Raw genomic sequence first — 25,754 nt, 5'->3', positions numbered from 1 at the left:
TAACTGGATTTAGTACTAAAAAAAAGTTAGGTTAATTTGTTTCCCGATATGATTTTTTCCTCAAACAGAAAAAAATTATATTGATAATATCTACGCCTTATTATTTCTAAAGAAGAATTATGTGATAATTCCTTTGAAGGTTTATAGTGACAAAACCGCAAATTATAAAATTGGTGTTTTCGTAACTTTATTATATTAATATACCTCAAAAATGGCATAACCCTACTATTAATAAAATGTTTGTATCTATTGTAACCTAGTATTTCAAATGTCAAAGTTGAAATACAAACACTAAAGGAAGGTAAAACCTATTAGAAACAAATCAGATTATAAAATTTCTAAAGCCCTTTTTATGTTGGCTATTGGGTAAGTAGAACAGATGTCATATAAATAAGATCTATAAGTTTAATTATAGAAAAATCAATAAGCGTATTGGTTGAACATGAACCAAGAAAAACCAAAATCTAAACATAAAGGGTTTGCAAGTTTTTTATTGCCTAATAAACCTCCGAATAAAGTGGGTGTAACAGTAAACAGAACGCAAAGTGCGAAGGAACCAAGTTTAAGAAATTTAACACATTCCGAAGCCAATAGTCCAATCAAAATATCAAAAAGACCCTTAAGTTTTGACATTAGGAATGGATCTGTAATGAACACAGAATTATTGGTACCTGTAGGTTTTAAATTTAATGAGGTAGACTTGTTCTAATTATTTTTTCAGCCTACAGGATCTCTAAAAAGGGAAAATAGTTTATCTGATAGTCATTTATTTGATGAAGACTTTGAAAACTCGAATTTAAATAAACCTTTAGAAAAATATGGTTCTCATGAAAGTGTCCTGAAAGAAGGTAGGAATTTTACAATGTTTTTCATATATAATAACTTAATTTTTAAGTATATTTCACCGTAAAAGTATTAATAATAGAATATTTCTAGGTGTTACCACCCTTCATCCAATACCAACTGTTAAAGCTAGAGAGAGGAATTTTTTACATGGGAAAATTGGTGTTAATTCTCTGCTAGGCTCACCCGAGTTGGATAGAATTTGTCCCAATAGAGAAATTACAATTTTTGTTGGTACATGGAACATGAATGGTCATTCAGCACCCAAGTATCTTATAGATTTTCTGACACAAATAGAAATCCTAATATTCTTATACTTGCAGAGAATTGAATGATTTTGTCCTTCCCATTGGTATGAAACATGTTCCAGATATTTTATGTTTTGGGACACAGGAATCCTGTTCTGAAAGAGTTGAATGGGAGGTGTCCTTACAAGAAACGATTGGACCATCTCATATACTTTATCATTCAACAAGTTTAGGTAACACTGTTTGTCATATAGTAAAAAAACCATTCAACTGAATTTATTTTAGGTACCTTACATTTATGTATCTTCATACGTCGCGATTTAATTTGGTATATTTCTATACCTGAAGATGCCAGTTTATCTGTAAGGCCGGGAAGTGCATTCCGAACGAAAGGCGCCATTGCAAGTTCATTTATGATCTTCGGCACCTCATTCCTGTTTGTCACAGCACACTTGACTGCTCATCAAGAAAAAGTCAAGGAACGTGTCAGTGACGTCAAGAAAATAGTCAATTCGCTGGACTTACCAAGGATATTGCCTTGCAAAAATAAAAACAAAGGTAATTTAATTACTTAATAGATATAATTATGCTAGCGTCTCTAAAAATTGAAATAGATGATTTTTAGATGGCGGAAATAGTATTTAGTTTTTTTTGTACTTTTAATGTGTTCTTATTAATTATAAGCATTCTAGATATATAGGAAAGTATCTATACTTATACTTTTTATTTCTTTATATTTCTATTTTTTAAGTGTCGTCAGGGTTGTTCGATTATAACTTAAAAAGTAAGTAACAGAGTGGTTTATTGGTGGTTTTTGCACAACACGTAGTTCTGATCATAATACATCATCACACGCATCCTAGCCTATGCCCACTTTTACACAATAAAAATTTCGTAGATAGAACATTAAAGGAATTAGATATTTTGTGTCTTAGATACGAAGGGGCTTTTCGGTATATAAAAGCAAAATTTATATTTTTAAATTATCTTAACATACCAGTAATATTTCAGTCTCTCAACTTCTTTAATGTTTTATATACAGCCGATTATAAATAAGTCGTTCAGATATGTCACACTGTTTTTTATGTATCATACACGGCCATTTAGATTTTTTTTAACTATATGCCATAGGTATAAAAATTCATTGGCAATTTTATTCAATTCTGCTCTCAAGGATTCTAAATTTTTTATAGGGATTTTATGTAATTATACTATGGTATATAATTGCATGATGTCATATTTCAGCAGGATAACATATTTCAGATGTTCATTATTCCTAGTCAATTTGCATATATAGATTTCAAGTTCTATATTGTTCATCTTAAAATTGTAAATTTTAAATGCCTTGTAATTTAAATAAACAATGTAAACATATTAATATATCCTTATAATGTATAAACAAACCATATTTTTGATAACTGATTTAAAATATATGACATTTTTCTTTTTACCAATGTTTCTTTTGCTTTATTATATCTGAATATTAACTTTTTGATTTTTTTTTGCAATTATTCAACTGTTTTCTTGTATTTCTATATTTTATTCTTATACGTTTTGTAGTAAACCTCTGTGTGTTATAATGGTATAGAAATATATGTGTAATATATCATGTTAAATACCCATGCTCCAATTGAAAATATTGGTGATACATTAAGTGTGCGAAAAAATAACTAAAAATAACAGATGCCTGGAACAATGTCTAGACTATATGGCGGATGCGGGAACATTGAATACACATACATAGCTTCAATTTTTTCAGCAAGTTTAAATGAATTGATAATCAAGTCGGCCTTTCAATGAAACAGCAAATGCTCCTCCTTAAATATTATAATATATAATATAGGGCTATACAATTTAAAAAGTATGGATTAGTTTTTCGCTCGCTTAATATTTACGTGTTATATAGTTACAAATTTTTCTAATTATATTTCATATTGTTTATTGCTTTTTATCTAACCCCTTTCTTTATTTTATAACGTATAAACTGTAAAGAAATCTAGTATGCTAGTAACTTTTATTCATTTAATTTTTTTTTGTTTTCAGATAATCGGGAGTTAATTGGACCCACGACGGATTAGCTTGTACGTATAAAAACGCTTTTTATCTAACAGCCTTTTTTGGTACACTCATAGGAATGTCGCTGTTAAAATTATCGAATAATCAACGCATTGATGTTAGTAATTATTAGCGCTCAATAATATGTAATAGTATTTCCGCCATTTCAAATTATCTAACACAGCAAAGAGTACGAAAATAAGTTTTAAAGCTCTACTTTAATTAATGCACGTAGCAGTAAGTAGAATAAGTAAAAATAATTAAAAATTTAGGAAAATATTACCTTGTTGGTACCTCAGGAGGATAAAGCTTCATTTATTGAGAATTGAAACATTTGTTTAATCCTTGGTTTAATTTGGATGAATGATTTCAACGCATCGTTAAGAAACATGTAAGGTCTTAACTATTTCAACCTAGTCAATCGTATCTAGAAACAATTCACCTTGATTTTTCTTGAAATTCATTTAGAATTTATTTTTGTGAATCACTCTTATAATAATTGTTTATGATCTTGAATTTTACGCTTTTTACAATTTTTGGTTTGTTTTCTTTGAATCCTTACGATAATATTCATCAAAATACTGCCCTAATTTTCTTCACTAATGTTTGTATACCTTTTTATTAGAACGGTTTATCTTTGGTTTCAAAAAAGGCCTCGACTAGTCAATTTAATCATCTTTTTTATCGAGGTATTGAAAATAAAGAATTTGGGTCTCTAAAACTACCATAACTTTTTAACTGAGCAACAGATTGTCATGCAATTTTGACAAGTGTCATTTGAGAGTTATGTTTACTAGATTGGCTTTAGAAAGGTTAAGAGGTAGCGTTATATGAATGTCAGATCCTTATTGACTTATTCATCGATTTATTATCTATTACCTATTGTTTTAACTCCATTAGTTTTTGACCTTTAAGATTTTTCCTTTCTGTTCTACATTTTTCTTCTACCATTTTATATTTATTTGCTTTTTTCCTCGGTCCTAATTTTTAACCTTTCTTACCTTTTCTTTATCAATTTTTCCTGATAAAGCATCTGTCTTCACTAACAGTTGTCAATTTCCTAACTTTATTATAAATCTATTATCTATTTATCTTGTATATTCCTTGTGTTAGAATTTGTCTCTATACAACCGTACTGAATTAGTATTAATATAACGTGCTGAACATCAATTTTAACCTCGTAATATAAACATCCTCCTTATTCGCCAGATTTGACAGTATTGACAACTGCTTATTCGAGCTTTCCGTTGAAATCATTGGATGCGTTTTGAGGGATTCGTTTTGGTCATATATTTATAGACAAAAATTCACACCTACTCATCCTCAGGTAAAAAAACCAATACTACAAATTATTTTTTAACATATTCCTGCCATCTGAGCGAACGCTTTCAAACCACAATACTCAATAACTGTAGCTTGTTCTTCATATAATGTAGTTATTAATATTTATTTGATCAGCTAAGTAGGCGATATAATCTTTAAAACTTATTAATGCATATACTTTGTAAATATTGTATCACGGATGTATATAGGAGATTACAGTCACGTTTAGCTGTTTTTTTTGTTATATATACTGAATATATCTCGCTTTCCAATAGTATAATGATTTTACACGCCTTTTTAGACGTTACTCAAAATTTCGATTATGTATTCTGGTCCGGTGACTTGAACTTCCGTCTGGCCACGCCGAGGAGTAAAGTGCTGGAGTGGCTTTCCAACACCAGCTTCCCACTGCCCTCCCACCTGCCTCACGGTTACATGCACTACGACCAGTTGTGCACGGTCCTGGCGGACGGAGCCGCCTTCAGAGGCTTCTCCGAGGCGAAGATCACGTTCCCGCCGACGTACAAGGTGAGTGGTCGATGAAACGCGACAAGCTCTGAATTGATGGCGATGTCGGTTGCAGTATGACCCGGGCACGCAGAATTTCGATTCGTCTTCGAAACAGAGAACGCCGGCTTATACGGATCGAATCTTGTACAAACAAAAGAACGCCAGGAGGCTCAGCGGAGCGTTGGAGAATCCTCCGTTACAGTGTTTAGTATACGACTCGGTTCCCAGCATAACCAGCTCAGATCACAAACCAGTCTGGGGTGTGTTTAAAGTACACTTGAGGCCCGGATTAGATACGTAAGTTACAAGTATAATAATTCTTTAAATGTGTTCTAAATAGGACAGATAGGCAATATTCAATGTTTCAAGACTCCCAAAAGCCTTTTTCTGTTTTAAGAGAGCATAATTTGTAATAAAACGAACCATGGAGTTTTTTAACATAAGATTAGAAATGTATTTGATATATAATATTAATTAAAATAATAAATGTCTACGTTAAAACATATTAAAATATATGAAAACTATCTCAAGAACTAACACTCACTGACCTTTCTTAAATGGCTTTTAATTAAAGCTCATCTAATCTAACTAATCTACCTAACCGGTCAATTGAAAAGTCCCCGGCCTGCCCTTCAAGGGTGATACACTGATTATAGCGACACTCCAACTTTTCGATACCATTTTTGTAGTACGATTTGTCCTTTGCTTCAAAATAGGCCCCAGTTTCTGCGATCACCTCTTCATTCGACGAAAATTTCTTCTCAGCTAGCATTGTTTTGAGATTTGAGAACAGGGAAGTAGTCGCTGGGCGCCAGATCTGGAGAATACCGTAGATGAGGAAGCAATTCGAAGTCCAATTCGTGGATTTTGCCATCGTTCTCACTGACTTGTGACATGGTGCATTGTCTTGGTGAAGCAGCACTTTCTTTTTCTTCAAATGTAGCCGTTTTTCGGCGATTTTCGCTGTCACTGTTGATGGCCCTTCCTTTTTCAAGGTAGTCAATGAAAATTATTCCATGCGCATCCCAAAATACAGACTCCATAATCTTGCCAGCTGACTGTTGCGTTTCCTTCCCACGCTTTGGAGCGGGTTCATCGTGTGCAGTCCACTTGGATGACTCTCGATTGGACTTCGGAGTGAAATAATGGAGCCACGTTTCATCCATTGACACATATCGACGCAAAAACTCGGGTTTATTACACTTGATCATCTTCAAACACCGCTCCAAATCATCAATTCGTCGTTGCTTTTGGTCAAAAATGAGCTCGTGCTGCACCGACTTTACACTGAGCTTTCTCATACTCAGATATTCGTGAATGATATGATGATGTACACGTTCAGTTCAGAAAACTCGGTATCAAGCCAAGTTTTTGCTTCAACTGTATTTTTTCCTTTCAAAAAGCAATATTTTATCAACAGGCGAAATACCTTTTTATCAATTTTTTTCACAATAACAAAAGTTGCTTCACTCAAAATGCTATAATTCACAAACTAATGATCAGACAGCTGTCAAATTTATACACGCATTTTTTAAGGGTTAAGGTTAACTAAAACATATGGATATAATTCTAGTAGCGCCATCTATGTGTCAGGTAGGGGACTTTTCAATTGACCTGTTAAGCTAAAGTTAAGAATTAATTTATACACTGAACAAATTCGGGTGGTTTGGTTCGCTTCAATCTTCTGATTTCCTTCGTGTTGTCCAGTAGCTGTATTGCTTCCACGTTGCTGCGTTTTAGCAACCTTATTTCATGCTTTTAGGCGAAACCTTGAATCACTTCGTGTATCCATTTGATTTCGAGGTCATTTGGTAGCTCTTAGTTGGTTATATAGCGATAAGCATTAGTAATCAATCGTTACTTTATTTTGGGTGCGTTGGATTACTAGTTGGTTTGATGCCTTAGTACAACCCCATAGGTCCAAATTAGCTTTATGATTGACTGATAAACCAATCTCTTTGATCTCAGTGCAAATTGAGGGTATATTCGACTAACCAGTACGGTTGCTTGACTTGAGTCTAATCTGCTCTGCTTTTTTTCTAACATGATGTTTCCCGTTTAAACTACATCAAGATATATTCCGGGGCATTTGGCTGATTCTGCTCGAAGAATCGGACATACGTCAAGTGATATAATTAGGTTTTTATCATTTCGCTGCAACGCAATATTAACATGGACAGATTTGGAGCTATTAAGCTGTATTTTCCAGACTCTAGTCCATTTGTAGATCTTGTTGACCGCTAATTGTACTTTTCTACAGAAGATACATCTTTTGCCTCTGTCATCGACAAATGTTCCAAGTACTGTTGCTTTTGTTGTTGGGATATCAGCAGCAGCTTTTCATTTGTCTGATTATTAAATCTATTAAATATTGTTTTGTCTATAGCATTTGTGGTTCTATGTCTTACTCTTCTAATTTTTCGTCTTCCTTTTAACAATTCCCTAATTTCAAGCGGGCAATTTACCTCATATTCTGATTTCTCGAGTTTGCTGCTCAAGATCGTCTATACTTTTAGGTCTTGCGTTTAAACTGGTTTGTTTCTACCTCATAAGTCTAACCGTGTCCCAGTTAGTAAATTTGTTAGTAAGATTGAGCTTCTTTGTTTTTTTTTTCAGAATTATTGCGCCTAGTATTAACGGATAACAATACTGGAGTGTGATCAAATGATAATTCGTACAAGCTCTCGATTTGTATTTGATTGCCTATCAAAATGTAGAAATCCAGTAGGTCTGGCTCTCCTTTTCCAGTTGTTATTAATCGTAATCCCCAAGCTGTGTGTTTAACATTAAAGTCCCCTCCAATTTTAAATCTTAGGCCTATTTTAAAAATAGATCTCTGTATTGTGTTATTTTGTGTCTTAGGGACAGTATATAGCTCGTATGTTTATTTCAACGCGGTTCTCTTTAATGTTAACTATCATAGCTTTTACTTCTTCTTTTTTGATTTCGTCTTGTAAATGCTGTATATTTTGTTTTATATTTAGAGCTATTCCGCCTTGAGCATGTTCGCTGGGGCGTAGGGACCAGTAGGCATCATAACTTCGTAATTTAATGTATTTTTTTTAGAAAAGTGAGTCTCCGATATAAGAACTATATCTCTGTTGTTTATTCTCACAAAAAGTTCTAGTTCACGGACTCGATGTTTTAGCCTATTTGCATTCCACGTTATACTTTTTAAGAACGAATTACTCATTTTTATTTTTATTTGTCTTTTTTATGATTTTTCCAATTTTCCTCTCCTGTTTACTAACTGAATGTATATTACTAACATGAATATTTATACTGTTTTTATTTCAGGATACCATTGGCTGCAGGACTGTTTAACAGAGACGTTTATATTGAAGGCTTAAAACGTAGAGCCGAAACGCTGAGCAAACGTAAGGGCACCAGCACAGTTTGTTCCTTACAATAATGGGACAATCATAGTAAATCCCTTAGTGTTCCTTATCTATAATCAAAACCGACCCGATGGATTTTAAACAAAAAGCTGTGAACGAACCAGATGTTTCTTCCTTCTAGTCATATAAATATAATTAACTACAGGAACTGACCAAATATTATATTAGGGTTATATATAATCTGTATTAGAACAATTAATTTTGTAAAAATAAAACATTGTTTACGAAAATTGATTACTTTTATTTACAAAAACTCAAAAATTGTTAAAATTAACTTAGGTAAAATACCTTGAATCAGATTTATCGTGGGACAAATGAATAATGGATTAAAAATGGATGTCAAGTAAATCAAGTTCAGCCCTCAATATGATCCAAAATTAACATTTCATTTTTCCATCACAATATATGAGCGCGTAGATTTGCATTGTCCTAACATTATTTAGGGTAATCTCACAGGATCTGGATTTGGAGATGATAATAGATCAGAAATCATGTTTTATTGCCCACAATATATTGCCATCTTCAAGTAGGTTCCAGGCCAGCTGAATCAAATCATAAACCTTAGTTTCAATAAAAGGAATGAGTCTTTTTATAGTTAATATAATGTGTTGATAGCAGAGACCATTTTAGCTGGTCGTCATTGATCATGAAATCGTTTCAGGGAGAAGAAATGATATGGATCTGCTATGAAAGCCGCTAATGCAATTATTAAAGCACTATTTTAAGTAGGGCTAGCACTGACATAAAAAGCAACCATAATCTAGCTTGGGTCGGATTATGGGTTTATATCCGTGCAGGATAATATTTCGGAAAAGCCCATGAGATCTATGGATCAAAAAGAAACGAAAAACGCTATAATAATACAAGCTTCTCCTTTAAGTGTTGCTTCTAATCATACATGATTGTTGGATATAATCTCTTATAATAGCGGACCCAACAGACAAAAAAATCTTGGAACTCTATCGCAACGGACCGGATCCGGTTGTAAATCCTAACCATTCCCGAATCCAATACACATTTTTTTACAAAATCGTTTAGAATTTCTATTGAATATATTATACTAGCGACCCGCCCCGGCTTCGCACGGGTACAATGCTGATACTAAATTAAATACACTACAGAAAAAATATGAACGTTGTATATAAAAACATAGCGGCCCGCTCCGACTTTGCAAGGGTATAAAATATATATGCCTATGTCACTCGATGAAAACATGATTAAAATCGATCCAGTATTTTTGGTTCATTCATTACTGCCCTTGGCCTGCACGCATTAAATTTGGAGTAAAACAATTCCTCTTCCCCTATACTTACTATGAAGATTTCCTGCTATCTTTGGAATATCTAAATTCATACAATTTTTATTACATTACACATTTTTAAACGCAAATTTTAAATTTGTAATATCTCCGAAAATATTTGTTTAATTTACATGCTGTAAGGAACCATATTGATCTATATTAATTGCACACTGTATTTAAGGTACTTAATTCGATAAGGATTAATGCCGTATTGCTTAAAATAGCTTCGTAAATAAGCCATTTTCTCACGTAAAAAGTAAACAATAAAAATGGTTAATGTGGGTTATCCCTAAAAGATAAACATATACCATCGCGGGCTTTTTTGTAGACCTTTTTATGGTGTACAATACTGTAGTACATTAATTTGATCTAACTCGTAGGGTTAGGCAGCGTTTTTGCTAATTGCTAAATAAGCCTAAAAAAATAGGTTAATTTACGACATCACGTTAGAAACCTCTAAAATTAGCAATGTTGCCTTAGTATATTATGCATGTATTATACATATAAACCTTCCTCTTGAATCACTCTATCTATTGAAAAAAACCGCATCAAAATCCGTTGCGTAGTTTTAAAGATTTAAGCGCGCATAGGGATATAGGGACAGAAAAGGCGACTTTGTTTTATACTATGTAGTGATATAGCCGGATTGGTTGGCGCATTGATAAAGACAACAGGACGGTTCCCTACTGTTGTGATAGTCGTGGGTTCGAATCCTGCTGGGAATGCTCGTAAATTTATGTTTCTGATTGTCGTAGACAAGAGTGCAAAATCCGACAAGGAAAATAATCCCAGTCACGCCAGTAACCAGGCTGGGTGAAACCATATGTCTTCTGGGATGATTTCTAAGTTGGTCACTCGCCAATCGGTAGGCTTAATGCCGAGGACCGTGGTTCGGAGCCCACGTTAAACTGTAGGTCCAGTCGAGATAAACCCTCGTTGGTAAAAAGGAGACATATTTAAAATATATTTTAAAAAATTATGTATATTAAAATATTCATATAGTTATTGTATACTACTTTTTGTAATCTATAATAATTATGTGTAAAACTTATTGGCTATCAATTTAATTTATGGGCATAACCATCCATATTAGTGCAATAAAATACATCCTATAAAAAGATGACCACTAGGAATAGCTATAAAACAAAACCTATTAAAATAAACGCAAATAACAATTAATTAACCTTGAAACAAATAATAACAATGTAGTATCAACAAGTACCTTAAGCTAATTATAGTTTTAGTGAAATTAATTCGAAAAAAATACAAAAATGCAATTATCAAGAAAAAAGAACAAATACTAAACTGTCAATAAAACGAGAAACATAAATGGCTTCAAAATTAGTAGTCAGCCATACAGATATTTGTCTAATTCACCTTTAAAAAACTAATGATAACTCTAATTGAAACAATTTTGATGATGTATTCAACCAGAAACTTTATGATATTGGTTCTGATCAGAGTAATAATAAGTAATATGAGACATATATTTATCTTTAATAGTTATTTAAAAATATCTCTTGACTTATTTTAGAAGAAATTTTTAAGTTTTTTCCTTCTGATAATTTGCTTTATTTTCATCATTAAATATTGATTCAAGAGTGGATTTAGGATTACTCAATCTATATGGGAATAAAATGTTTTGTAAAAATAAAACATCTAGGAAAATTGATTACTTTTATTTACAGCTTATATGAATACAAATATCCAGCAATAAAGGGAAAATTATAATATTTATATATATTGAAATATTCATACAATTCTCGTGTACTATTTGTTAAAATCTTACATAATAATGTGTAAAACACACTGGCTATAAACTTTATAAATTATAAATTTATGCATGTAACCATCCATATTAATATATAATAAAATATATTCTATAAAAAGATTAAAATGAATATAATTGATAGGGACAAGATCCAATCATCGAAAATGGTTCATATCAAAACAAATAACGATTAACTCAATTTAAATCATATTTACCTTGAAACAAATGAATAACAAGATTATTTCATTAGTAAGGAGCCTAAACTAATTGTAGGTTTGGTGTAATTAATACAAAGAAGATTGAAACAATTCAATTTTCAAGAAATACAGTATTAGATGCAAATGCTTAAACTAATGCAAACCAAGGCAATAAAAAGATAAATGTAAAATTGTTGCAAAATTAAATGTCTCAGTGGTACAATTACTTTTTAACTCCACTTAAAAATAAATTAGTAACTAATAACAATTTAACATTATAATGCAAACAATATTGATGATACATACATGCGCATAAAAACGATATACATAAAAATAATTAATTGAATATGCTTTTAAATGCTAATTCTGACCATGCAGCATTGTTTCATCTAACTGTCCATCTATTCGCCAATAAAAAGTAATGTATATCCACCATTTATAAAGTTTCATATAAAATACCCTCAACTAAAATCAAGTAACCTTCGCCCTATAATGTGTGGCATGATAAAAAGATAAATAATACATAGATATTGTGTGTATATAAATAAATAGTTATCAAATTCAATCATTGAATATCGATTAAACATAGTTTAGATTTTAAGACGAATTTTAAAAACACGTCGTATATTGGTTTTGTTCTTTTAGTACTCGCTCTGTTATACTGACTGCTACACAATTTAATTCGAAAAAAAAATACAAAATTGCAATTATCAAGAAAAAAGAACAAATACTAAACTGTCAATAAAAAGAGAAACATAAACGGCTTCAAAATTAGTAGTCAGCCATACAGATATTTGTCTAATTCACCTTTAAAAAACTAATGATAACTCTAATTGAAACAATTTTGATGATGTATTCAACCAGAAACTTTATGATATTGGTTCTGATCAGAGTAATAATAAGTAATATGAGACATATATCTATCTTTAATAGTTTTTTAAAAATATCTCATACAAAAATCAAATGATCTTTGACTTATCTTAGAAGAAATTTTTAAGTTTTTTCTTTCTGATAATTTGCTTTATTTTCATCATTAAATATTGAATCAAGAGTGGATTTAGGATTACTCAATCTATATGGGAACCAAAATTTTTGTAAAAATTAAACATCTAGGAAAATTGATTACTTTTATTTACAGCTTATATGAATACAAATGTCCAGCAATAAAGGGAAAATTATAATATTTATATATATATTGAAATATTCATACAATTCTCGTGTACTATTTGTTAAAATCTTACATAATAATGTGTAAAACACACTGGCTATAAACTTTATAAATTATAAATTTATGCATGTAACCATCCATATTAATATATAATAAAATAATTAAAAATATATAAAAAGATTAAAATGAATATAATTGATAGGGACAAGATCCAATCATCGAAAATGGTTCATATCAAAACAAATAACAATTAAGTCAATTTAAATCATATTTACCTTGAAACAAATGAATAACAAGATTATTTCATTAGTAAGGAGCCTAAACTACTTGTAGGTTTGGTGTAATTAATACAAAGAAGATTGAAACAATTCAATTTTCAGGAAATACAGTATTAGATGCAAATGCTTAAACTAATGCAAACCAAGGCAATAAAAAGATAAATGTAAAATTGTTGCAAAATTAAATGTCTCAGTGGTACAATTACTTTTTAACTCCACTTAAAAATAAATTAGTAACTAATAACAATTTAACATTATAATGCAAACAATATTGATGATACATACATGCGCATAAAAACGATATACATAAAAATAATTAATTGAATATGCTTTTAAATGCTAATTCTGACCATGCAGCATTGTTTCATCTAACTGTCCATCTATTCGCCAATAAAAAGTAATGTATATCCACCATTTATAAAGTTTCATATAAAATACCCTCAACTAAAATCAAGTAACCTTCGCCCTATAATGTGTGGCATGATAAAAAGATAAATAATACATAGATATTGTGTGTATATAAATAAATAGTTATCAAATTCAATCATTGAATATCGATTAAACATAGTTTAGATTTTAAGACGAATTTTAAAAACACGTCGTATATTGGTTTTGTTCTTTTAGTACTCGCTCTGTTACACTGACTGCTACACAATTTAATTCGAAAAAAAAATACAAAATTGCAATTATCAAGAAAAAAGAACAAATACTAAACTGTCAATAAAAAGAGAAACATAAACGGCTTCAAAATTAGTAGTCAGCCATACAGATATTTGTCTAATTCACCTTTAAAAAACTAATGATAACTCTAATTGAAACAATTTTGATGATGTATTCAACCAGAAACTTTATGATATTGGTTCTGATCAGAGTAATAATAAGTAATATGAGACATATATCTATCTTTAATAGTTTTTTAAAAATATCTCATACAAAAATCAAATGATCTTTGACTTATCTTAGAAGAAATTTTTAAGTTTTTTCTTTCTGATAATTTGCTTTATTTTCATCATTAAATATTGAATCAAGAGTGGATTTAGGATTACTCAATCTATATGGGAACCAAAATTTTTGTAAAAATTAAACATCTAGGAAAATTGATTACTTTTATTTACAGCTTATATGAATACAAATGTCCAGCAATAAAGGGAAAATTATAATATTTATATATATATTGAAATATTCATACAATTCTCGTGTACTATTTGTTAAAATCTTACATAATAATGTGTAAAACACACTGGCTATAAACTTTATAAATTATAAATTTATGCATGTAACCATCCATATTAATATATAATAAAATATATTCTATAAAAAGATTAAAATGAATATAATTGATAGGGACAAGATCCAATCATCGAAAATGGTTCATATCAAAACAAATAACAATTAAGTCAATTTAAATCATATTTACCTTGAAACAAATGAATAACAAGATTATTTCATTAGTAAGGAGCCTAAACTACTTGTAGGTTTGGTGTAATTAATACAAAGAAGATTGAAACAATTCAATTTTCAGGAAATACAGTATTAGATGCAAATGCTTAAACTAATGCAAACCAAGGCAATAAAAAGATAAATGTAAAATTGTTGCAAAATTAAATGTCTCAGTGGTACAATTACTTTTTAACTCCACTTAAAAATAAATTAGTAACTAATAACAATTTAACATTATAATGCAAACAATATTGATGATACATACATGCACATAAAAACGATATACATAAAAATAATTAGTTGAATATGCTTTTAAATGCTAATTCTGACCATGCACCATTGTTTCATCTAACTGTCCATATATTCGCCAATAAAAAGTAATGTATATCCACCATTTATAAAGTTTCGTATAAAATACCCTCAACTAAAATCAAGTAACCTTCGCCCTATAATGCGTGGCATGATAAAAAGATAAATAATACATAGATATTGTGTGTATATAAATAAATAGTTATCAAATTCATTCACTGAATATCGATTAAACATAGTTTAGATTTTAAGACGAATTTTAAAAACACGTCGTATATTGGTTTTGTTCTTTTAGTACTCGCTCTGTTACACTGACTGCTACACAATTGTTAGCATTGGACATTTTGTAATTTCGCCACAAAATATTGCTTCGATACATACAATAAATCATCTTGAAAACAAACAACCAATTAATTATTGTCATAACTCGAAAAAACTTAAATATAAAGGATAGTTTCTATAAATCAAGCAATAAAATATAAATATGTACATCAGTACAAATAACTCTCTCTACTCCGATATCAAACGCGAACAAACTAATAAAAAGCAATAGAAACAAAGATTGAATAACACATTATTTGTATAAAACATAAAGAAAGCTCTTAAATCATGTCATAGCAAAATTCTGATTATAAACTTTTCAATATTCAACAATGTTTAAGAGCACTTTGGTGTTGTTTCTAGTTTTTCTCACATACTTTTTCACACTCTCGATTCAAACAATGACCTGATGACGCACCTCCATGTGTCTGGTGTAACTCCGGCGATGTTTGGTTTCGAAATAGCAATGTGTGCATTCGAAGAATTCCATGTTATGCTTCGTTTTATGGACGAGGGCGTGACGAGCCAGATTGACTTTACGAGGAGTGGTGTAAGAGCATTCAGCGCAATAATAAGTCTCTCCAGTCTCCTTTTTCGTGCAAGGTTTTCTAAATAAATAAAAAAAAACACAATTAACCGAATCCAATCGATTCAATAAAATCAACCTACCGAAAATGTTTCCTACTTTTATGATTGGATAAGCTCCTCTTGTGAAGTGTCTTGTACGGACAAAGGTCGCACTTATACAAACCATCTTCAGGAGCTTCTTCCTTTATTTTAATCATTTCCTCCTTGCTGTTAATTTTGTTTTTCTTCGAGTGCCTCAGCTCTTTGTGTCGCTCCAATAGCTCTTCGGTTTTAGTCCTGTACATGCACAGATTGCACTCATACTTAGCCACCAAGGGATTCTTGGTTTTTACGGCACGACTATGATCGATGACATGGTCGGGCATAACGGCTTCTTCCGGGTGTTGGAAATTGCATTGGAAACATTCGAAATACTCGTCCATGGTATCTTGATTCAAAACAGTGCAGTAGAACAGAGTAGCAACGTCCTTATCCTCGTGCCTGTTAAGTATATGATTCATGATGGAAATTTTTTTCTTATGATTGCTATAATCGCAGAATATGCACTTATACATGAGGGAAGCAGCTGAATGAGTTGCCTAGATTATAACAAAAAAAATGTTAAAATTGAATTACAACATAATTATTTTCTATCATACCTCATGTTGTTTTAATAGCTCTTCGTTGGATGTTTTAAAATGACACTGATTACATTTGAATGAGGCTACATTATCAATTACACTATGAATGTATTGATGCTGTACGAAGGAATTTTGCGAAATTGTTTTAAATGGACAGCAAGGACATACAAAGTATTCAGCTTTTGGTGGTACTACTTTGTTTGGATTCCTAAAAAATTATATAAATATATTAGGTGCTTGCATGTATCTTTGTGAGCAATATATTATTGGTAAAAACGCGAATTATCGATGTAAACAAAACTGTTAATTAACCTGTTAAATTCGATAGTTTCGTCATTTTTCTATACAATCATAGAATGCATTAATTTTGTTGTATGATTTGAAGAACTCAGCTGCCGAAGCACATCAAACACTTTTAAAGAGTTATTGTCATGCTTCTCCGATATACTATTATATACAGTACTATTTAAAGATTGGTGGTAACAAAGAATGGCTTATGGGCCAAAACAGTTGGAGGTGGCTATTGACATATTTACCACATAAATTGACTGAAATTGGCATTTCGAACTATTTCAGTATCACCATTTCAACAAGGTTTTATTCATCCACCATATAAAAGTGCCACCCTAACCGCCGTATAAAAACCGCTCTAACTGTCCTAGTGTCCAGTTCTAAAATTATTTTGACAGAAATATCAACATTATTTAATCGAATTTGCAAGTGTCATAGTCTATATACACGGAGTTTGATTATTAAGATAAACCTTTTATAATTTTGGACGAAATTTCATTATTATCGAAAGAAAATAACTATTTGTTTTATTTTAAATCACATAAAGTAGATACGATACACAAAGAATAAAATATGTGTAGTCCAAATATATATAAGAGTAGTTACACGGGATAACCAAAAATAAACAATATGGGAAATTATACGAATATACTCCAAGTAACATATTGATATATAAAAGTGAGTATTAAATAATGTAAAAAAACTTACGGTTTTCTTCCTCGTTTTTTCAAAACTTTCACTGGAGCTTCCTTTGGGTGTTCATCAACCGATTTTCCCGTAAGTTTTTGCCAGGTCTTATCCAACTCAGCTTTATTAGTAGTCCTTTTATTCCTTCTTATAATTGTTACCTCAAAAGGTTTGGCATTCACCTCCTTCTTGATTGATTCATTACCACTACCTTTCAAACAGGAACTTGTGGCATTTTCAGGTTCTGAGTGTTTATGAGAACTTGAAGATTGATCCTCCCTTGGGGCACTATTATCACTAGAAACCTCTTGTGGCTTTTCCTCTGGTTTATTAATACTCTTGTCCTGTTTAGGAGGTCGACCACGTCTTTTTGGTGGTCTTCCAACTTTTTTGGGAGTAACTGAAGTACTCGCTTTAATAGAATCAATCTTTACAATTTCACTATCTGCAGTTACAGTTGAAACATCTGCTTTTACGTTATTTTTAATATTATTTTCTACAGCATTATTCTCCTCAGTTTTCTTATCCAAGTCCAGTTTCAAATTCTTTCTTTTTATTGGAACATCCTGTGTATTATTATTAGAACGTTTTCTTTTATTTCTTAACTTCCTAGGCTCCAGTTCCAATGTAGAAGATGATAAATTAACTTCCTCATTTTGTGGTTTCACATTAACAGTTGTACTATTTTTAGTAGTACTATTAGAATCAGGAACTGTTTTAAGAATTTCAGATAACTCTATTTCAAACTCAATTTCACAAACATTTTTCTCACCATTTATACATTCAGAAGTATTTGAATTTTCTGCTTGCAGTTGAATGTTCACTATGATACAATGATCATTACATTCTTCTATTGAAATACTAGGCTCTTCATTATCTACAGTTTCATTTGGATCCAATATATCACTTAAATCTTGCAATCCATTATTTGATGCATCATAATCATCACTTGAACCCAATGTTACATTGAGAACATCTGGCTCTTCTATGTCAATATCCTCTGTGCTAGCAGATAACTTCTCATTTATCTCTTCTAATACATTCTCTAACTTCAAAGAGTCTATAATATTGTTTTTTAATGTAGAACAATTGGCTCTTCTGTATGTTCTATAAGATTTTTGTGATTTAACTGTGTCACAATAGAGTTTATTATTTTCATCCATATTTCCAATGTTGTTGCTACTCAATTCTTGATTGACAGCCTGGTTTTCACTATTTTCCCTTTTTTTTTCTGGCAAATATTCAATAATACTATTCTTTCCAGGCATTTTACAACTTGGGGCCTTTTGTCTATCATCTATTTTAAAAAGTTCTATTAACTGAGTGGAGTCAAGGGTTCCCCTTTCAGATGCACAATTATGTATTTTCTTTTCATTATATGTACATTCTACAATAAACTCTCCTAATTTTTTCAATGATCTATCACAATTTAAACAAATTTTTGATGGGATGGCTATATCACTGTTCTGTAAAAAAATGTTTTCAATTAAGTAATAGATTTAAATTATAAAATAACTTACTAAATGAATATTACAATTATGAAGTAAAACTTTACTATCTTTCCATGATATCAAAAGATCCTTTAAATTAAGTGGGACCTTTAAACACAATCGACATATCTTATTAATGTCTTCGGAAATTGAACATAGAAATGACTTTGGATCATTTTTCTTATTACACTGGATTTTAAACTCATTGGCAATTATACTTTCTTTGAAAGTTGCTAATTCAGTTAACTTTGTAGTGCAACATTTACATATTACAGGATTTTTTGTCAACTGTAAATTCTGAAAAGGAATAGGATACTCATTATGGATAGTTCAGTATGCAGAACACGAAATCTTACCTTAATAGTAGAAAATGAAATTAAATTCAAACTTTGAAGCACCGAGTTATTTTTTTGTAATGGGGCATAGGCATCCTTCTCTATAAAACTTAAACATAATCTACATATAACAGGAACATTATCCATAGTTCCGTAGAGTATGAGAAAAGTTAATACATTAAATACAATTAATTATAAAGTAAGTTCAAATATGTATAAATGAAAATAAACAAGAACAGAAAATTAACCCGTAAATGGTATAAACTTCACTTGACGATCATTTAAAACATATTTTGACTTTTGGCGTTAGAAATGTCAATTAATAAAATTCTTCTTTTTTCTTTTCTTCGAATCTAATTATAATATTAGATTAATCAATATTAAAATAAATTTGTTTAACATTACAATATATCCAATTGTTGCAAAAAGAAAATTAATTAGATCATATTTCAAATTATAATATAATTTAAGAATATAATATAAACATACAAAAATATTCTGCAGCCCATGTGTTTGCAAGTTAGTCATGTTTGACATTATATAATAAGGATGCAGAAAAAATTTCGAAATATCGATATTCTCTGAAAAAAGTATCAATATTTTTGGACGATATATCAATATTTCTTTAGCCGATATTTTTTCAGAATTGATTAAATATAACTTTTTAAAAAAATCTTCTTAAAAAATCGGAACTTAATTTTAAAGGTTTAGCGAATGCTAGTACTTAAATTTAAAGGTTATAACACCTCTATTAAAGAATAAACATCAAAAATTTTGCCCGTTATATCGATATTTTTTAAACCTACATTTTTCAAAAAATTTAAATATATTTCTTAAACATTATAAAAAACATTTAATTATTTTTAAGAAACCTTTTAAATCGGTACTTAATTGTAAGGGATTATTTATTATATTGGATACCGGACACCCCTATTGAGCAATAGAAAAAAATCCATTATAAGTTATTTATACATATATATTTTTAATAATATATACTTTTTGACACTTCAATAACCACGATGTTCATTTGAATAACTGTTTATTATATTAAAATACGATAAGTATATATTAAAATATAACTGAAAAATGTTTATGTTGACAAAAGCTGTAAAGTAAGAATTATCTAATTGTTTTTAATCCCCTTTTATAAGAAAGTTAAAACACAATAGATAACATGGTTATTAAAATGCTTTGTATATAGTTAATGGAGTAATTATTGCTTTATATACTATAACATAATGGAATTTGCTCCTTATTCATGAACAAATCCAAGTCCATTCGATGCAAGCAAACTTAAAATAAAAAGTATATTTAAAAACTTATGGGTTGCACAGTTTTATTTATTATATGCCTTTAGGTAAGTTCTGTTGTCAGTATTTTGTTTCAAATAAACCTGCATATTAAGATTTTCAAATAAAATGTTTTAATTATAAATGTACACAGCATATTACAGTTATGATACCTAATATAAATCAACTCCTTGTCTAGTTTGTTTGACTGAGCTACGTTCTCTTTTCATTGCTAGTCTCATTCTATTAGCTTTTTCTATTGCTTTCCTTTTTTTCTCTTCTGATTCTGGTGAAGGCTCAGGTTTAACTTGTAATGATGTTATAATACATTGTCTTAATTTTTGCAAGCAGTCTGCCAGATTTAATTGTTGAGATCTAGTCACATCAGACCGAAATATTAAGTGTCCTTCTTTAGTCAACTTAGAACCAAACTAGAATTTATAAAAATAAATAATACATATCCTAAAATGAATTATATTATTACCTTCTCTGTTATTTTTGACTTTACTTCATCACTAAGCCATGTTGCAGATTGTAAATGAAATCTCACATCAACCTTGGTATTGACTTTATTAACATTTTGTCCTCCAGGTCCTGTACTCCTGCTGTATGTAATTTGTAATTGGTCTATAGGAATAAAACCACTAAATTCCTCTGAAATTTTCGTTTGCGGCTAACATAACAAATATATTTTAAATTTTGATAGCAATATGTATTAATTCATCAAAATTCTTACTTTATCAAGTGTTTTAATTTTTAAACTACTTTCTGGATATAAGTTACTTAAAGCTAAAGCACTCTGATACCCCACTGATCTGAATGAAATTTTAGTTCCTGAACATTTTAATTGATTCGAAATGATATTGAACATTTTAACAGCATCAATTAGTTTATTCATATTAAAATTTATTTCCCCTGTAATTCACAAAACACAGAAGAAACTCAATATTTTGTGCTGTAATTCTTTTAAACAGAATTGAGGTTAAATTTAGTAGTCTTGCGTGATTATAAGTTATATCATCGAAATAACTCGATTACAGTAACATTAATAACATATCGATTCTAATAATCCAGTTTAAGGATACCGAAAATATATCGATATATCGTTTTCGGCTGAAATTTTTTTGACCGATATACCGATATTTTTGAAGCTGACATTTTTTGATATCTAAAAAAAATAAATATGTTTCCTAAACATTATAAAAAACCATTTAAACATTTTTACACATTGTTTAAAATGGGACTTAATTTTAAAGGTTTGCTTTTTTTAGATAATTATAAAGTTTAAAAATGGCAATATCTATTATAAAAAAATGGATATTTTTTAATGGAAATATATTTATGTGGAGTATTGTTCTTAATATTTTTTTTTGATATTATATATATATATATATATATTTCTTTTCTATGATATATATATATATATATATATACATACATACATTTTAATTTTAACAAAATTCAAATAAATAATTATTCAAAACGATTTTTTATTGATACAGATTATGTCAACAGCCTTATTGGTATACGGGCAGTATATTTAAGAATATAATATTATATACATAGAGAAAATTACTCTATAATTATATATTAAGAACATATTAAATTATACCGATAGAGTAAGTTTGAGGTTCTGCGAGATTTAACCTAATTTTTGTTATATTTCAAAATCATAGGGTAAATATTCTATGTTTGAAATTAATACTTTAAAAACTGATTCAGAATGAGATTATCCAGGATATTAATTTCACAAGTTCGGTATTTTAATTCAACCAATACATATTTAAAAATATCTACTAATAACTTAAAAACAAAGAACAAAGGTGTAAGTTCAAATCATTGGTTATCCAGACAACTTTCAGATCCTTATGTTGAAAAGGCGAAATTAATGAATTATCGATGCAGAAGTGCTTTTAAATTATTAGAAATTGATGAGAAGCACCACATTTTGAAACCAGGATTTATAGTTATTGATTGTGGTGCATCACCAGGATCATGGACGCAAATAGCAGTGAAAAAAGTAAACGCAGATGGTTCTGATAATAACTCTGTTAAGGGAAAAGTGATATCAATTGATAGACAACTATTATACCCAATAGAGGTATAATTGCTATGTTGTAGGATAATATATTATTTTAATTGTCTTATTTATTATAGGGTGCAATAATATTAGGTAATACCGATTTCACAGAGGCTTCAAGTCAAGATAAAGTTGCTAAGGAGTTAGGTGGTGCAAAAGTAGACTGTGTATTGTCAGATATGGCACCAAATGCAACAGGCATACCTGATTTAGATCATGAAAACATTATAAAACTATGTTACTCTGTGTTAAAGTTTGCTTTAAAACATTCAAATGTTGGTGGTTCCGTGTTAGTTAAACTGTGGCAATGTGGTGACACTAAACAGTTAATAAGTGATATGGAGAAATTTTATAGAAGTGTGAAGGCCATAAAACCAAAATCTAGTCGCTCTGATTCTGCAGAAATATTTTTGCTAGGGAGGGAATTTAAAGGCTTGAAAGTAACATGACATATAAATTGGCAAAATTAATTTTATTGGTCTATAAATAATGAAAGCCCAATTACCTATATGTATATAGATCAAACACCATTAAAATATTAATTAATACATTGTGATAACCTTAATACCTCTAATCAAAAGAATTTTTAAATTTTTCCTGCTTTGTTTCCTAACCTCTATGATTCACTGGGTTGGCAAGAAAATAATTTCAGTCGTAGTAAGAATGTTGTGAAGTTCATCAGAAATGCAAAACTAAAGTAATTTTCTTGCGAATCTAATGAATTTTCCTTTTTTGGCACTAATTCATCTGAATGAATTTAATCCCATAAATACTCCATAAATAATAAGATAATGCTCCTGTTAAAAATGCTATGAAATAATTAGTGCCTGTGCCAAAAAATTTATGTCTCTTGGCTAACATAAATTGCAGATATCTCATTTTACCAATGGTATAGGGGGGATATCTTGGAGCAGACAAATATTCACCCAGGATCCCTAAGTCTTTATACAAAACTGATTTTTTGTGGGAAAATGTGTCAAAACTGAATTTCCCATGATAGCCCCCCATACCACTGGCTCCTACACCACCAAATGGTAAAGTATCCACAGTAAGTTGCATTATAGTGTCATTAACACAGACACTTCCTGAAACAAATTAATATTTTCTTTTGTTAGTATATCGTGAATTATTAAAATCTCACCTGAGCTGGTATTTTTCATAATCAAGTCAACGTCTTTTTTATTTTTGGAAAAAATGTATAATGCTAATGGTTTATCTCTTGCATTGATGTAGTTAATAGCATCATAGGCATCTGTTATATTTACAATTGGTAAAAGTGGCCCAAATATTTCTTCCTTTAATATGGCATCGTTTTCATTCGCATCTAAAAAAACATTTTATTATTCAAAATATATACAAGAATATACAATATGATACCTATAATAATTGTTGGCGAAATATACTTTTCAGAAGCATCATGGTCTCCACCGAAAGCAATCTTTCCACCTTTCATCAATTCGAGGATTCTTTGAAAATGCCTGTCTGAAACAATTCTACCATAATCTGGACTATCTTTTGGATTGGTCCCAAAGAATTCAGTAATCACAGTTTTTGCTACTTGAATAAATCTATCCTGGATTTCTTTGGTACATAAAATAAAATCTGGAGCTACACAAGTCTGGCCAACATTAGCACACTTGCCCCAAATTATTCTCCTAACAGAGTATTTCAAATCTGCAGATTTATCTATGTAACATGGACTTTTACCTAAAATACATTATTTATAAAAGAATATGATTGCATTCACTATATAAGGAATACCTCCTAATTCTAATGTTGTAGGAGTTAAATGTTTGGTTGCTGCTTCATGTATAATTTTCCCAACTGCAGAATTGCCTGTATAAAATATATAATCAAATTTCTCCTTTAAAAGAGCTGTAGTTTCTGGAATGCCACCATTATAAACCTAAATATATGAAACACCATATAGTAAGCTCTAAAATGAAATTAAATAGAACAAACCCTGTAACAATCTTGGTCTAAATATTGGGGAATAATTTCAGTTAATAATTTTGCTGTTGCCTCCGATACTTCTGATGGTTTTATAACAACACAATTACCTGCTGCTATAGCACCTTGTACAGGTAGCATTACCAATTGCAATGGGTAATTCCAGCTGCCTAAAATAAACAGTTGCAATAATTACCGCAACCTTTTATTAAAAACCTATAAACCTATTGCTAACACCACTCCGTATGGGTCCCTCTGAATATAAGGTGCATCTAAAACATTAGCTAAATCTTTAGAAACATATTCCTTTCTTGCCCATCTATATATATTTTGTAAACTATTTTTTATATCATTTATCAACATATCAATTTCCATTAAAATGCTCTCTATTTTACATTTTCTTAAATCACTATGCAATGCTGCTACAATATCATCTTGTTTCTCATTGTACATTTTATGTAGGTTTTGTAATTGCTTTATTCGAAATTCAATTGGCAATGTTTTGCCGCTTTTAAATGAATTACGAAGGTGAGCCACCACTTCGGACGCAGAACCCATATTTTACGTAAAAATTAATACTATGTAAAAACTCCAGGCACTTCAGTTTTGAACTTTGGCCTTTTCAGCACCTACAATTTTTGGGTAAAAATTAATATTTTATGCTTTATATACTATACCTTATGTTTAAAACCAACGTAACTATAGCTTGAATTGAGTAGAATATTCGATTTTTTTTAGTACTGAAAGAAAAAATACGCATAAATTATTTAGATTGATAAACACTCCGGAATAAATTTGTATATTGTCATTTGACAAGAGCATCACAAAAAACTTTTTTGAAAAAAGTAAATAAATTTCAATAATTTAAAAAAAAACGAGAATGGTTATATTTTCAGAATTCTTATGAGGCAGCTATTATAATATATTTTATGTGTTTTTTAAAAGCGATATCTAATAATATTTAAAATTATTCTTATGTATTGTTGCCAGACGAAATAAAAAGAGAAGATAGGCATGTTTATAAAATATCGATAATTTTATTTCATTAAAATATTGTTTGTAATTTTTTTGTTTTATTTTCTGATGTAATTCGTTTTTTAATTGTATCCATAAAATTTCACGTAAATCTAACATATAACAATATGTGATTTTAAGAATTACTATTGTAGAAATTGTAGGAATACTGATAATTAAATCAATTAAAAATAGAGTATCTAAAGGCGTTGTATTAAATTATTATTCATTATAATATTAACAAAACAA

The 25,754-nt window shown here is 29.9% G+C and overlaps 6 protein-coding genes across 11 annotated transcripts; 3 read left to right on the top strand and 3 right to left on the bottom strand.

Moving 5' to 3' along the window:
- Positions 1–14: 14 nt before the first annotated feature.
- On the top strand, positions 15–4,912 carry LOC143194464 (inositol polyphosphate 5-phosphatase E-like). Its single transcript, XM_076401299.1, has 9 exons — positions 15–366; positions 416–673; positions 722–848; positions 937–1,111; positions 1,167–1,324; positions 1,377–1,649; positions 1,843–1,875; positions 3,135–3,172; positions 4,771–4,912. The coding sequence occupies exons 2-8, from the start codon at positions 443–445 to the stop codon at positions 3,167–3,169; spliced, it is 1,032 nt and encodes a 343-aa protein (XP_076257414.1). The 5' UTR covers positions 15–366; positions 416–442; the 3' UTR covers positions 3,170–3,172; positions 4,771–4,912.
- Positions 3,286–8,607, top strand: LOC143194557 (inositol polyphosphate 5-phosphatase E-like). The gene is made up of 3 exons (XM_076401346.1): positions 3,286–4,997; positions 5,053–5,276; positions 8,277–8,607. Exons 1-3 carry the CDS (start codon positions 4,638–4,640, stop codon positions 8,389–8,391), a joined length of 699 nt encoding a protein of 232 aa, XP_076257461.1. The 5' UTR covers positions 3,286–4,637; the 3' UTR covers positions 8,392–8,607.
- A 5,576-nt stretch (positions 8,608–14,183) lies between these two features.
- Positions 14,184–19,454, bottom strand: LOC143194428 (uncharacterized). Its single transcript, XM_076401212.1, has 6 exons — positions 19,194–19,454; positions 18,868–19,134; positions 17,369–18,813; positions 16,388–16,577; positions 15,831–16,327; positions 14,184–15,769 (listed from the first exon to the last, which is right to left on the bottom strand). The coding sequence occupies exons 1-6, from the start codon at positions 19,317–19,319 to the stop codon at positions 15,556–15,558; spliced, it is 2,739 nt and encodes a 912-aa protein (XP_076257327.1). The 5' UTR covers positions 19,320–19,454; the 3' UTR covers positions 14,184–15,555.
- A 985-nt stretch (positions 19,455–20,439) lies between these two features.
- On the top strand, positions 20,440–23,089 carry Mrm2 (Mitochondrial rRNA methyltransferase 2). Of its 6 annotated transcripts, none has more exons than XM_076401342.1 (3): positions 20,440–20,529; positions 22,324–22,562; positions 22,619–23,089. In XM_076401342.1, exons 1-3 carry the CDS (start codon positions 20,520–20,522, stop codon positions 22,988–22,990), a joined length of 621 nt encoding a protein of 206 aa, XP_076257457.1. In that variant the 5' UTR covers positions 20,440–20,519; the 3' UTR covers positions 22,991–23,089. The 6 variants fall into 6 exon arrangements, with proteins under 6 accessions (XP_076257457.1, XP_076257455.1, XP_076257458.1 ...); XM_076401340.1 differs by lacking the exon at positions 20,440–20,529 and adding an exon at positions 21,684–21,717; XM_076401343.1 differs by lacking the exon at positions 20,440–20,529 and adding an exon at positions 21,953–22,080.
- Positions 20,573–21,470, bottom strand: LOC143194573 (large ribosomal subunit protein mL62). The gene is made up of 3 exons (XM_076401347.1): positions 21,198–21,470; positions 20,946–21,134; positions 20,573–20,892 (listed from the first exon to the last, which is right to left on the bottom strand). The coding sequence occupies exons 1-3, from the start codon at positions 21,357–21,359 to the stop codon at positions 20,635–20,637; spliced, it is 609 nt and encodes a 202-aa protein (XP_076257462.1). The 5' UTR covers positions 21,360–21,470; the 3' UTR covers positions 20,573–20,634.
- On the bottom strand, positions 22,995–25,501 carry LOC143194446 (aldehyde dehydrogenase family 3 member A2). Its single transcript, XM_076401254.1, has 7 exons — positions 25,169–25,501; positions 24,716–25,120; positions 24,504–24,661; positions 24,303–24,447; positions 23,919–24,248; positions 23,683–23,865; positions 22,995–23,626 (listed from the first exon to the last, which is right to left on the bottom strand). The coding sequence occupies exons 2-7, from the start codon at positions 25,047–25,049 to the stop codon at positions 23,280–23,282; spliced, it is 1,497 nt and encodes a 498-aa protein (XP_076257369.1). The 5' UTR covers positions 25,050–25,120; positions 25,169–25,501; the 3' UTR covers positions 22,995–23,279.
- Between the last annotated feature and the right edge of the window lie 253 nt (positions 25,502–25,754).

The sequence above is a fragment of the Rhynchophorus ferrugineus genome, unplaced genomic scaffold, assembly GCF_030347505.1.
Source record: "Rhynchophorus ferrugineus isolate W39M unplaced genomic scaffold, kcgeb_rfMv2 rfM1, whole genome shotgun sequence".
In the NCBI taxonomy this organism is placed as follows: domain Eukaryota; kingdom Metazoa; phylum Arthropoda; class Insecta; order Coleoptera; family Curculionidae; genus Rhynchophorus; species Rhynchophorus ferrugineus.
The sequence above is the reverse complement of the archived record's forward strand: the minus strand, read 5'-3'. Positions and strand labels throughout refer to the sequence as shown.